This window comes from Paramormyrops kingsleyae, chromosome 7 (assembly GCF_048594095.1).
Source record: "Paramormyrops kingsleyae isolate MSU_618 chromosome 7, PKINGS_0.4, whole genome shotgun sequence".
In the NCBI taxonomy this organism is placed as follows: Eukaryota; Metazoa; Chordata; class Actinopteri; order Osteoglossiformes; family Mormyridae; genus Paramormyrops; species Paramormyrops kingsleyae.
The window spans coordinates 34,782,740-34,797,340 of NC_132803.1; the positions used below are offsets into that span (position 1 = coordinate 34,782,740).

Consider the following 14,601-nt stretch of genomic DNA (forward strand, 5'->3'; position numbering starts at 1 on the left):
GAGGTGGGGGCCTCTGATTAACCGAACCAGATCTGGTACAAAAGGAAGATTTTTTTTAATTGTGATATAAAGATATTTAAGTTAAGTGGATTATAGAGCCATTTAGTTTCATTTAAATGCCAGTTCAGCCTACATTTAAACGGGTATTTATTTATTTTCTTAAAATTTTCCGTCTCTTGAATGAATGACTTTGGAAAGATGCAGCAATGAAGAATAGCTCAATATATTTATACCGTGGTTTAAGTGCCTTTTGCTGAACAGAGCGCTTCAAGTATGACTTTTAGCAGCTGGCAGCGGAGAGACGGGCGTCTGGCATTTGGCAGTGTCCTGGGCTGATCGCCGTTTTGTCCGCTGGCTTGACAGTTATGCAGGTGTTGGGCTCGCCTACATCATTCTGGGCATGCTTTCTATCTGACAGGCGATCTGTGGAGGACAGAGAACCCGACACACTCTCTGCAGGCAAAGGAGACTGAATACCACTGTCTATGCTGACTGACAACGTAACGGTACACCCACATCTAGCCACAATAAAAGATGCGTATCCTGGAGTCTTCACTGTCTGAGTCAATTTTTTTTTTAGGGGTCAAGTTAATAAAACACACAAAATACTGGGTTTGTGATATTAATGTTTGTAATAAGACCTATAATACATTAGGCTATAGCAATTTACAACATGTATTTATGGTAAGATCCTCAAATAATTTGAAAACAATAATTAATGAGATAAAGAATAAAGCATCTGAATATCCGGATAAGTGACTGGATTTTCCGTGACAATGCAATCGATTATATTTTGAAAATAGCAAAATGATGACAGGTTCTTTTCTCCATGATGCTGCACGGAAACTAAAGTCAATTTATGTTCACTTCTACTGTGCGCGCACCCGTTAATAAGGACAAAGGTAAAAAAAAATATCCCAGGATTATAAAGCCAGAGGACGCGGCTAGCGTTACTGTCATTCCTTGAGCGACCCATCTCGGTAGCTTTTTCTTAATTTTCTTGACGACGCATTGCATAGGTACTACACTTAGCACATTACCATCCTGGGGTGGGTTTCGGAAGGGACGCAGCTCCATCGCAGGAATGCGTACCCCAACGAGCAGGTAAGTTATAACATTGCTCCCTATGTCACTGTAAAAGTCAAGCCTGGCCCGTACGGGGATCGAACCCGCGACCTTGGCGTTATTAGCACCACGCTCTAACCAACTGAGCTAACCGGCCAACGATGGTTGACCCTTGAGTCTTCCCTCAAACGTGTTCCAAAAGTTATTTCATTCAGATATTTCATAATCACAGTATGCTTTAGCAGTTGCTGTTAGTATAGCCAATCAGGGCAAATTCCACAAATTTCATTAGCAACATTCCACATTTTTCATTAGCCAGATTAATTAAGACAAATATAAGGATCGTCCAATAGGTAGCAGAATAGTTCTACTTTGTGGAATACCCCCAAGGTCTGTCTGAAATGTATAAGCACTGTACAGTTTCGTATTTGAGCCGCTCAAATTGGTGTTCACTGTGCTTTGCATGTGTATATGATACCCTCTTCTCACATTTCCTTTACTAGTTGTGGTTGAAAACAATTTAAAAACGTATCTTCAATTGGATAAACCCATGCACCCATACGCTCTCGCATGTAATTTGTTTCAACAAGTTGCAGTCCAAGCGAAAAGCCATACTGCTGTGAAAAACAAACTACGGGACAGAATCTCTTTATAGCAGCGCCACTGCATTTCATTTTAGTGAGATTTATCAATGGATCAATGTCAGTTTCGCCACAACATAGCTAGCTAACAATACATGACAATATAAAATATAATGGCATGTCACCGCATTGCGGATATGTCTCCTATGCATTACAATGGTTTTATGTCCATATATAATACATTCATAATATTTTTTTCATTGTAGATTTTTTATTTTAACTTGGGCATTTCCTCCGAATCGATAGGGGGTGCTATTCCGCGGAATGACCATTAAAGTAAAGTTAGAGCTGTTTGAGAATAATAGGGTTTTTATATAAATACTGCATAGTAATCGAGTCTTATCACTTATGACTTATTATTTTGTTGTCAGAGTATTAATCGGTCGTGGTTGAACACGTTTGACTCGGATACCCTGCGTACGTTTGTCGCTAAGGACGCAGCGTGCGGAATGACGTGATTTGTTTTGGTTCCTCACTGGGTTACATGGACTTCTTTCCTTAGGGTACATTTATAAAGCTCTTGGTGGCACTGGTGTTTGTTGCGTTTTGTCCCCTTGCAGCTGATGTTCATTAATGTCGCATCCAGATACGGCGCTCGATTCTGTGAAGGATCAGAACGGTTCTCTAGAAGTTTATGTGTACATGGGAAGATGGGGTGGGACAGCGCTATGATGATTACTTTACTAACGCATCGCTGTCGTTATATTCATCAGGTTTGGTTTTGCAATGATCAGAGGTAACTTCCAGTGATTTATTTCCGCAAATCTGCGGAACTCCTGATCCAGAAATGGCGAGACTTTACTCGAAGAAACTTTTTGTGTTGTGTGTCTGCCTCTCAGCGTCATTTTTTCTTATCATCACCCTACAGGTACAGTAAATGAACACGTGGTTTTCGTTAAAGATGATGTTCGAGAACATTTAAATACTGTTAACTGGTTTACAGTATGTACTTTTCAAAGACAAAAAAAAAAAAACTCGAAAAACAGTCTAGTCATACTTCAGCCCAATTCACTAAGTAAGCTTTACGGATCTTTCCATTTTAATCAAATTTCTAAAAAAGTTTTGGCATCACCGTTTTTGATTTTGAGGAAATTGTGAATTACACATACATAGTGCTCAGAAATATTTTTGAAATAATACCAAAGAAAAAGTATTCTTTTTGAGCTTTCCTACAAAATATAGCTGAGCCATACGTCCATCCATTTTCTGTAACCGCTCATCCGACACGGGGGTCTGGGGCCTATCTCAGAACGTACCAGCCCAAGGCAGGGAATAACTCAAGATGGGTGCCAACCCATCACAGGGCACATTGGTTACAACTGCACCAAGGAGCTGTGACAGTAAAGTTACAGCCGACTGCCTGAATTATTATTTAGTTGGTCCCTTTGGCTTAAAAAATGGTTCTATATCTTAAAGCAAAAAATTCTAAAAAACGAACAAAAAACATTTCTGAGCTGTGGAAGGTATGCATAATTCATAAGCCAAATTTCATCAAGATCAAATTGGTGATGCAAAGGCCATTTGCTGAATTAAGATGGAATGACTGATACATTATACTGATACAGATACATAAATAATCACATTTTGAAATGTGCTAAAAGTTTTTGGATTTCAGTCCCTTCATGGCAGATTTGTATTCTAAATGGTTGAATATTCGTTAGTGTAAAGATTCTGAGAAATATCTTCTGCTAATTATTATTTCTTGTTTCCAGGCACGCAGTGCAATATTTAACCTTCATGTTCCTTTTAGTTCCTTGATATGCCTGGCTTGTCTGACTAATCTGAGGGTGCGCACCCAGTCTCTCCCTCTCCTCTCCTGGTATTTCTTTTTATTTCCAAACTATCCATTTCAGTATAATACATTCTTCAGTCACCTTTTCTCATGCAACAGTATGAGTTCCTGTAATTAGCGTTTCAGTATTCATTTCTGTATGCATGTGAATGCATTTACCCAATACTGTTTAAGAACAAGTCTCAGTCTTTACTCACATTTTCTTGAATTCTCTTCATAACCATAAACGCTCAGCACAGAGTAGCTGCACTTTCCACCCTATCCTGAAGTTGTTCTGGACTTCCCTGCTGCTCAGGTCCTCATGGAGTTGAGCCATTTTGAGAGGAAGCAGGAAGATCATAATTACAAGCCGAAGCAGACCATCCAAGCTGCCAATCCCTGGACACCAATAGGAAGACCAGGTGATCCTAGCAGCCAGTACCCGGTCATCGTGTGGTGGTCCCCGCTGACGGGAGAGACAGGGCGGCTGGGAGAGTGCGGGGAATACAGGTGCTTCTTCACCATCAACAAGACTTACCATGGTCACCCTTCAACGCAGGCGTTCCTCTTTTATGGTGAGTGGAGTCGCTGTGTGGTTCATCAGAGCCAAGAAGAAGCGGCACTGTTCATTACTCTGTGCCTCTTTTGGTGTATTTAAGGTTCCTATAAAGTGTAACATGTTATGAGAGCAAATGTATAACAAAGTATCAGAGAAACATATTATAATATTATTTATAGTTAACTTTGTTCATAGTTAAGATTGTTTACAGTTGTCATACACTAATATTTAAACAGTCCCCAGTCCTCCCCAATGAAATATATATTATTTTGTCAAATTAACAATGAAGACATAGAATTTGCGTTTCAGATAAAAAGTAAAAGACGTTAAGGGGCGCCTATTGTATCCCACTAGTCTGTTGTGAGTTTTTTTAATGACTCCCAAACAACACTTGGCACAAGGCAACAGTGTTTTTGCTACATTTCCAAAGGACAAGATTATGGCAAGATAAAGTGTAACAATGTAACACAGTCTCTTGGAGTTACACTGCAGCTCCTAGTACAGTCCCCTTCAGTTGGCCGGCACACCGGTCAGTTGTTACAAACCAATCTGGACAACAACAAAAAAAGCAATCCTAACTCCCGCCCCCCCAAACATTATGGATCACAAATGCACGTCAGAACACAGTTCTACCAACACATGCTCCTCCTCCCTTGCTACCTGGGCATCTGGTATGTTATGTATCATATAATATGTATCATATGTACAATATGTATGCAATCCAGGTATTTGTTAAGTGTGCACCCTGGACACAAAACTAGTTATTTAAATATGAGCAAACGATCAAAGTATTATAAAAATATTACAACTAACTGGGAATGTGTATGTGTGTGAGTGGGTTTGCGTATAGCTTATGTGACAGCTACTTTGTCACATCATTCCCCGCTTGCCCTAGGTTGATGATGTGTGGCAACCTGGAAAGGTAATCAGCCATTACATTAGTCTTCCCAGGTTGATGTCGGGTAAGGCAGCTTGCGGTCTGTCACAGAGTTAATCCACGTAAAAGTCCTGTGGTCTGTCTCAAGGTCAAACTTCCTTCCCAAAAGATAACAATGCAATCTCTGCAGTGCCCACTTAATTGCCAAATCCTCGGATTGGTGGTTCCCCCAGGGGTCTCCCTGAGTCATGACAGCCCCCAGCTCATCTTGTACCAGGAATTTCCTATTGAAATCTGGGCACTGCAAGATTGGAGGACAGAAAAGACAGCCCTTTAGGGCCCTGAAAGTGATTTTGCAGTCCTCCAACCCGGTAACTGGGATTCTTCGGTCCTTTTTGGTCTGTGCTGTAAGTGGGGCAGTCATTGTAGCAAACTGTGGAGCAAATCGGCGGTACCAAATGGCTAGCCCAGCAACACTTGTACTACCTTTTTGGTGCCTCGACCTTCTCAGTCTTTGGCCTCACCTCTCTTCCCCCCAAACAGTATCCGAGATGACATGTCGCTTGCTTAGCTCACTCATATTTGCCAGTAATTAGAGTCAAATCAGCTCCCTTCTTTAAAACTAGTCTTAATTGCTGAACATGTTCCTCCCAGGTCCTGCTGAAAATGATAGTGCTGTCTAGGGAGGCAGCACTGAATTCATCACATACCTGGAGGACTTTATCTGTAAGGCGGTGAAAGCTTGCTGGCACACCATCTAACCCAAATGGCATACCTGTAAACTGGAAGAGCCCTACTGGTGTTTTGAATGCTTTGTGTGGCCTACTAGAGCTTGCCAGTGGCACCTGCCAGTGTCCTTTGCCCAGGTTCACGGTGGTCCTGTATGCTGCTTTTCCAAAAGATCGTCGATCCTTGGCATAGGATATGTATCAAACACGGAGACGGCATTAAGCTTCCAGAAACCATTGTATATTCTAAGAGATCCATCTTTTTTATTACCTGTACAACTGGACTGCACTATTCAGTGTCAGAAGGCTCAGTCACCCCTAGCTTTAACTTCTTCCTGCAGCTGTTGTGGGACCTGATAAGGCTGTTGTCAGACTAGTTGGTCACCGTTTAACTGAATGGTTTCTTCAACTACCACTGTCTTACCTGGGGTAACAGTAAACAGCAAACTCACGTCCTGAAAAAGCTGATTCCCTAGCCTGTGTGGAAGTATGATGTTCCAAAAGTGGAGTGAAAGGCTTTGTCTGCTCCCTGTCAGCAATGTCACACTTTCACTTCTACCTTCTGCACTAGGAGAGTTTGTTTACCTTTGCCTTCTTTTTGTCTGGATGGTGTATTTCATATGTGACAGGTCCCACCTTCTTTGTGACTATTTATGGGCCTTGCCACTTGGTTAGCAATTTACAGATGGAGGACGGGAGCCACAGAAGGACCTTTTGGCCTGGCTGAAGATCTCTGTGTCAGGCCGGCTGGTCATGGCAGGTTTTTTGTTTCTACCACGCAGCCTGCAGGTTGTCCACTGCCTCAGTCTGATATATTGACAAATAATCTCTTATCGCCAGTGTATACTGAACTACTCCTCTGTCTTTGGCTGCTCTTCCCAGTCTAAAGGTCCCTCTACATTGCAGGCATAGAGGAGCTCAAAGGGTGAAAAAGCAAACAGAAGGATAGGCAGCCAGTGATCCCAGTCCTTTCCAGTGTCATTCACAAATTTCTGAAGCATCTTCTTCAAAGTTTGGTTGATCCTTTCGACCAGTCCATCTGTTTGGTATGGTGAGGGGAAATCGCTGCAATTCCTAGCTGTTTGTAGAAAAGCTGCATTAATTTGGATGTAAAATTAGTCCCCTGGTCTGTCAGCATTTCATCAGTCATCCTTCCCTTGGAAAATTACTCGGATCAAAGCACGAAGACATGGCGGGTGCACTGATGGTGCACAGTAGGAAGGCTCCAGGTAGGCAAGTTGCCTAGTCACACACAACTAATATATACTAGTGACCACGGCTCTTCCTCAAGGGGACCCACAATGCCCATGGCAATCTGACGAAAAGGAGCAGAGATGATGGGGAGTGGTTGCAAAAGTGCACGATCTGATTTGTGGATGTTGCAGGTTTTCTGGCATGTATTGAATATGGTGCAGTATGTCTGGGTGTCTGTATACATGAAAGACCAATAGAATTGTGAGCTGATAAGGAGGTATGTTTTGTGATGGCCTGGGTGTCCTGCCCGTGGGAGTGTGTGCCAAATGCATAATGAGTGATCTACAGGTAGCAGGCAGCAAGAACTACTAGGCATGGTCTGGTGTCATTACAGCACTCAACACATCATCAGTAGCAATCAAATATTCTTTGCCCAAACTGTTCACAAGTACAGTGTCAACAGCTTTAGCAAACAATGGTTTCAAACCTTCATCGTGTCTCTGCAACTAGCAGGCAATTCCCACTTTTAATCTGACAGCATGTTATCAGTGTTATTTATTGTAACATGCAGTCGTTTCTCAAAGCGACACTGTTTCCACAACTTTTGACCCTTTGGTTCTCCCCAAACAGACTATCATTCAAGTCTGCTCAGGTCATTACAGGACAAGAAGCAGTACCAGCATCATCGACATTATTAGTTGTCACATGACACACATTTTCTGGTGATAATTCTGCCCCCCTGCCACAACAATTCCAGCATCACAGGAAAATCTCTGCCAAAAATAAGATCTACAGGCAAATGTCCAGCAACCCCAACCGTTAACAGATATGGCAGTTCATCAATGACCACAGTTTGTTTCAGTTTTTGGATATGTGTCTTTGTCACCATGCACGCGTAAAATTTCACTTCGCTTGCTATAGTCAGTGGTGCCTGCTGGCACAAGATCCCGTTTAACTAATGACAGAAAGCTGCCAGTGTCCAACAGTGCAGTAATATTCTGACCATTATTCATTACGGTTTTGTAGTTCTTTTGACACTGTTCAGTCTTTGGTTCATTCTCTCCCCAGGAAGCTTAGCGTGCGCCACTTATTTTAGTTTTACATGCTGGACACTGAAGCCTTACAGCCTAATTGCTGACAATAGAAACGAATTAGATCCTTACCTGATGTTTGTTGGTTTGGAGTAAAACTTTGTGCCCCCTTTGTGATCTTCTTAACTGATCTCCATGGTGATGGGTGAGGAACCTGATGCCGTGTTACATTGGAGCTTTTTATACGATAAGTCTCTGTTGGGGTTTCTCCCCGTGGAACCAACATGGCCCTGAACTGCTGTCTATATGTTTCTGGGGAGATATCAAACTTGACTAGTAATGCATTTTTAGGTCAGTGTAACAATGGACTTTCCCCTCATCCATTGCAGTGCAGGCCTCCAACTCAGTCGACAGGCCCATTCTGACGTTGGCCATTTCCATGTTTTAGCAATGCATGCAAAATGTAACAAGTAATTTATTAATTTTTTTTTGGGGGGGGGGTAACTGAAATCCCTATACCTTTGTCTGGGAGGATACTCAAACAGTTCTAACACTGGGTCTGAATCTAAATTCATGAATGGTGATGGAGAAATCTGTTACCTGCTGACAGAAACCGATTGGCTGAATTGGGGAAGGCTGCACCAATGAGGAGACAGGCAGGAGATGCCCTCAAATCACGGAGTTTTGCCAAAAACCCTTCCTCATTCCTCTGCTGCCCTATAACAGAGTCTTTCATTAGTGCCATCAAGTCACTCTGTGGTGTAGCTGTTGCCCTCACCTTATTGCTGTCCTCTGACATTGTGGCTCACTGTAGCACCTGCTCTTTCCCCTTCATTTTTTCTCCGAAAATGCTGAGAAAAGACATCGTCACATGACTGATCTCTCACGCCTCCCCCCCAAATCCTTATGGATCACAATTGCACTTCAGAAACAATTCCACCAACACAGTACAAAACATGCTCCTCATCCCTGGCTGACCCGATATGTTATATGTCATAGAATATGTATTAGATTTGTAATATGTTTGAGATCTGGGTATATGTCAAATGTGCACCCTTAACACAATTCTTGTTACTTAAATATGAACAAATGATAAAAACATTTTAAGCATATTACAAGTAACTGGGAATGTTAATCAGTATATGTATGTTTACGTATGTTTGTTTGTGTGTGGGTTTGCGTATAACTTATGTGATGGCGACTTTGTCACAAGGTCTTTGGTGTATCGTGATAACTGCAGTTTACCTTTGAAACGTTACCCCTAATTGTCCCAGGTCACATTGCACAGTTAGCCACTAGAGGGAGCCTGAGGCATGTCTGAGTTATTACTGCGTGTTGGGCTGCTGCAGTGCAGTGTCGGAGTTTCATGATACAGTTGATTCAAATGCAATATAAGAAGCTGTTTTTCGCATCATTGATTCACTGGTTACAGTACTGGCATAAATATTAAAATATATATTTAAAAAATTGCCAAATTTTATGATATTTTAAATAATTCAGCCTGTGAAGATGGGCCACTGAAGTAATTGGGCGAGATCCACTTCAGCCACCTTTTCATAAATTATCTGTAATGGCAAATATAAATACTCTCTACACCTCTTTCGTTCTGATCTAATTTGCTAATCAAATAATATGCAATTATTTCAATAATTTCTATACCATGACTATGTAATTATGTAACATTTCAAGTATTGTGGTATTGAGAATTAGCACTTATTAACAACTGAAGTGCTTTGATGTAGTGGTTTGTGGTGAGGGAATAAATATGAAATAAATTGAGTTAAATTAATTTTTTTACTACATTGGTTGGTGTTCGAAAATTTTTAATTATAGGTTTAAAGTGTCTCAGTTATGAATGTGGACAACAGTGCATGGAAAGAAAATGGTGACCTGGACAGCCGGCCGTCTCTGGTTGCCTGTGAATCAGGTGCATTTGCTGATTAAATGTGCCCATCCTATTCAGAGCAGCAATGTGGGAGTGCACTCTGCTGTAATGGGCCGACACCCCCTGTGTGAGGCGGAGGACAGGGCCCCCGGGTTAATTGAAATGATATGTTCACAGTAAATCGATTTAGTTTTTTCCCCCCCCCTTGGATAGGAGGGGTGACAGGATTATTTATTTATTTAGTTAGCTATCATTGCTGGCGTCCTGCTTGTGTACTGAGATGGAATGTCAAGCAACATAGTGGCACATTTTGCCGTTTCCAGGTTCATTACAGTGCGACAAGAGTCATCAACACAGAGCCTCGAGAAACAAGAACGAATATAAATCGTTTCTTTGTTCCTGTGAGGTGGTTTTAGTTCGTAAGGTTTTATGAACGTGGGGGGAGGGTAGTGTTGAGATTTGCGGACAATAATGATGTTCCACATAACTTAAATCACCCTCGTAGCATCCAAATGGCACAGCTGACTCTGCAGAATGTTCGTAGAAAATCCATAAACGGGGATAGGAAATGCATCCTGCAGACCACCAGTGTGTCTATTTTAACTGAAATTCTCTAAAATATGTTTCTCCTTTGGTGGGGGAAGTCACCCATGTGGTTGGGTGACTGATGTATCTGATGTAATCTGAAATTCACAATACACCCATCACCCCCTTCCTGTGTTTTTATTTGGCACTTATAATTTTATGAAAGTGCCAAAAAAACGGTTGCATCTGTTGGGTTCCATCTCCAGTCGTATCTCTGCTCTTCTCTATAAGACACGTTACCTAAGAGCGAGAATATAAATTTATTGGTGTCAGTTAAATTTTATAAAATTTTGTTGAATTCATCATTAACTCCTTGTTTCTCTTCTCTTTATCATATGAAATGAGGCACGGATTTTAATGTAGACAGCCTTCCCCTTCCCAGAGGGGTTCACCACCACTGGGCTTTGTTCCATGAAGAGTCACCGAAGAACAACTACAAGCTCTTCCATGAGCCCGTCGTCGCCCTGTTCAACCACACGGCCACCTTCAGCCGCTTCTCCCACTTGCCGCTGACTACTCAGTATCTGGAGAGCCTGGAGGTGCTCACCTCCCACACCCACCTCGTCCCCTTGTCCCGGAAGAATCTTCTGCGTGCTTCGCTAGCCCCCGTAGTGTATGTACAGTCGGACTGCGACCCCCCCTCCGACCGGGACGCCTTTGTGCGGCAGCTGATGAAGTACATCCCAGTGGACTCGTACGGACAGTGCCTACACAACAAGGAGCTTCCGGCATACCTGCGGGACTCCACCACCATGGAGGAGCCGGGCTTCTACAAGATCCTCGCTCAGTACAAGTTCACGTTGGCCTTTGAGAATGCCGTGTGCGACGACTACATCACAGAGAAGCTGTGGAGGCCGCTCAAACTCGGTGTTGTCCCCGTGTACTATGGTGCCCCCAACATCCGCACGTGGCTTCCCGCCGAGATGAGTGCGGTAGTCGTCAGCCCCGACGAGTCGCCGGAGAAGCTGGCAGAGCTCCTCAAGGAGCTGGATGGTGACGATGAGGAGTACGAGGCCTACCTAGGCTGGAAGTACAGGCGGGAGGTGACCAACCAGAACCTGGTGGCTGAGATGAGGCGCCGCAGATGGGGCATCCAGGACGTCACCAAGGACAGCCACATTGACGTTTTCGAGTGCATAGTGTGCGCCAGGGTGTGGGAGAATATCAACAGGCAGGAGAAGGTCATTTTGATTTTCGGTATTCAAGGTTACTCATTTAGCTGACTCTTTATTCAAAGTGACGCACGGCCAGGCATTCTCTGGAGCACTTGGCGGTTAAGGGCTTACTGCTGTATTTGAACAGGAAACTGACCAATCATGGGCACAGTATCTCGACCCACTGAGCCACACACCACCCCTTCTTCATGTTATATTGGTTTTCTCTTGTTTGTAGTGCTCTGTCCTTTAGTGTGTATTAGTTTACGTTAGGCTACTTTTTGCTAAAGGGTTTTCTCTGCTGCCTTCTCCATGAAAACATATTTGAACTTCAGAAACTACAAGATTAAGAATGTAGGTATCGGCAGCATGATGATATTTAAAACTCATTGGAAAAATGTTCTATTGACACATTTTGGTTAGCTGGACAGGTAACTCAGAAACAGGACGTACCCCAAAACTCTGACTCATTCCGTCACATTTTTGGTTTTTAAATCTGCCAAAAAAATTTTGATCAGAGGTGTACTGAGATTAAAATGTTTCTGTGTTTGAGTCAGTGAGTCGATCCGTGTATTTGGTTTCGCATGGAGAACAGATTTCATTATGTTGTTGAATGACCAACCCTTCTTTGAAATACTCTGTGTTCCTGTGTTGGGATGTAGAACTTCCACTTAATATAAGGAATGATGATCAGTTTTTGTACAGTGCCTATCCCAGACACAGTGGCCTGAAATTACATGACCACTGACCAGGCCTGGAGTGTGGTTCTGCAGGTTAGGATGCAGTGTCTGTGACTGGAAGGTCACTGGTTCAGATTTCATAATCTGCAGATTGGTATCACTTTTGGGTCCTTGGGCAAGGACCTTAACCCCGAATTGTTCCAGGGATGGGCTGACCCTGCTTTCTCAAAAATGTATGTCGTTTTGGACAAAATGGTCCACTAAATAAATAAATGAAAAACTTACAGTTTAGCTTAATAGTAACTGAAGAGTGAATCAAAGCCAGAAGATATGAATATACAGGGAACTTCTGTGTTCTGACTATGAACTATCATCATCCTTTTTTTTTACGGCAGGGCCTCGCACCCAAAACATGGCGGGCTGAGGGCAACCACCTGACGTGCCCCCCTCCGAGAACGTTTGACTTTGCCGTGGGTCCCACCAGCAGGTCGTCTCTGCGGGGGTTCTGGAGGCCCAGCTTCGAGCAGTCCAAGAAGGAGGCGAGAGCGCTGCGCCTCTTTGCTCAGAGGAATGCTAACTTCACTGTGGAGGAATTTTGGAAGCAGGTATTCCGTAATTAAACCCGCCTTCTCCAAGGCTGGGATGGGACTCTTATTATGAAGCATTCTGTTGATCTACAGCAGTGTTTCTTAACCCAGTCCTCAGGGACCTCCAGACAGTCCACATTTTTGCTCCCTATACACACCTGTACGAGGTATTCTGTGTTCCTGATTCCTTAATTGCTTGGTACAGGTGTGCTGGGACCTGGGAGGGAGCAAAAATGTGAACTGGCTGGGGGGGGGCAAGGACTGGTTTAAGAAACACTTATCTAGTTTGATTATTTTTTGGGTATATCAGATGTGGCCAGATACGGAGATGCTCTCTACAATATGGACAATATTTACTTGAGATAGTAATTTTGTACTTTTGTTATTGATTATTGGAATTAAAATATTGCTAAAAAAAGATGCATTTCAATTAAAATACATTCATTTTATTGGACTGTGTTATTGTGGCGTATTTTTTGTGTTCTAAATGGTCATGAACAGTTCTGGATAAAAATGGGCACTAAAAAGGAAACTTGCTTGCAGTTATTTATTTGAATCGAATCACGCTGCTTTAAGCTGAAGTTGTTGGACAGAATTATAATTAAATGTAACTGAGTGCCCTGTAAAGGGTTGTCAGATACTGGCTACTTGAGAGAGCTATGAAAGAAAGTCTCTATTTATCTTTTTTATATTGTCTCTTACCAGACTGCTCAGCATTAAATTTAAGTTTGAGATGTACTGGGGGAAATCTCACAGTTAAATCTGTAAGTCGTGGTCGACGTGTAATCACCTTTAGTTCAAAGTTTATTTCTGGCAACATGAATCGCACGGAATTAATTTGCAATTATTCACATCATAAATTTTAATTCGTCTACAGATTGCATACCAAATGGCATTTAAATATGAGAAGAATTGATTATTTTCAAATAGGTCTGTAATACAGACCACTGACCATTGCAGAAACAAAATAAGTGCTTCACTTGTTTGAACAGAGTGCTTTAAATATAGCATTTATATTCTGTCGTGATTCCATGTTAGAATGAAGTGTACTGCCTTTATTTTTAAAAAATGTGTTAGGAATGTGCTAGGAGGGAGGAATGTTCTAGTAAATGTTCTGTGACTTAATGTTACGAAATCCAAAGATGGGAATCTGAGATCACGCATACTTTGCTGGGCCCCAATGCTAGCGGAGTCAGGCTGAACCTTAATCAGGTCACTTACACTGAGGGCGGTTGCCACTTCTCACGTGCTCTGCGGGCGAAATCCCACGAAATCCCTCATCTGCTGATTTTCCTTTCCACTGTGACAACCCCAAGCTAATGTTTTACTGAAAGTGGCCTGCTTCTCATGTAAGGCGTCCCTTTCATGGATGGATGGAGTAGCCTTTTTAGACTATTTAATGGTTCATTTTGTTAGCTTGTGCAGGTGCAGCGTCTCTCATGTGAAGCTGATAAGATTCCAAAGAAGATTTATTATGTGAGGAATCCTGCTCTGGTCACCCAAGACCTTGGAACTGACCTGTACCCCTTATGACCTAAGGAACCCTTATGACCTTAGGACCTAAGATCCTTCATGGCTGCAAAAGTTGGTTTTATTTTCTGAAACAGTACTTATGTGTGCAGTCCAAGGAACTGATGCTATATTTATAACATTCACATACAGATATACAGCAGTGTGCATTGGCTGTTTTAGTATTGATAAAGACCGACATTTTGGCCATGCTGGTTGTACTTAGCTATAAATGTGCTCGTTAAGATGTCTTCCAAAGCTTCAGAGGGTCTTTAAATTTATTCCATTATTGACTGTTTCAAGGATATTATTTCGAAAAGCAAAGTATTGATTTT

The 14,601-nt window shown here is 42.3% G+C and overlaps 1 protein-coding gene and 1 non-coding gene across 6 annotated transcripts; one reads left to right on the forward strand and one right to left on the reverse strand.

The window, feature by feature from the left end:
• The first annotated feature begins 992 nt into the window (after window positions 1-992).
• fut10 (fucosyltransferase 10) lies at window positions 993-13,211 on the forward strand. 5 transcript variants are annotated; one of them, XM_023797200.2, is made up of 5 exons: window positions 993-1,104; window positions 2,420-2,574; window positions 3,794-4,052; window positions 10,682-11,517; window positions 12,566-13,211. In XM_023797200.2, exons 2-5 carry the CDS (start codon window positions 2,494-2,496, stop codon window positions 12,788-12,790), a joined length of 1,401 nt encoding a protein of 466 aa, XP_023652968.2. In that variant the 5' UTR covers window positions 993-1,104; window positions 2,420-2,493; the 3' UTR covers window positions 12,791-13,211. The 5 variants fall into 5 exon arrangements, with proteins under 5 accessions (XP_023652968.2, XP_023652950.2, XP_023652959.2 ...); XM_023797182.2 differs by lacking the exon at window positions 993-1,104 and adding an exon at window positions 1,971-2,209; XM_023797191.2 differs by lacking the exon at window positions 993-1,104 and adding an exon at window positions 1,971-2,123.
• trnai-aau (transfer RNA isoleucine (anticodon AAU)) lies at window positions 1,149-1,222 on the reverse strand. Its single transcript has one exon. It is a non-coding gene; the product is annotated as a tRNA-Ile (tRNA).
• Window positions 13,212-14,601: the final 1,390 nt, after the last annotated feature.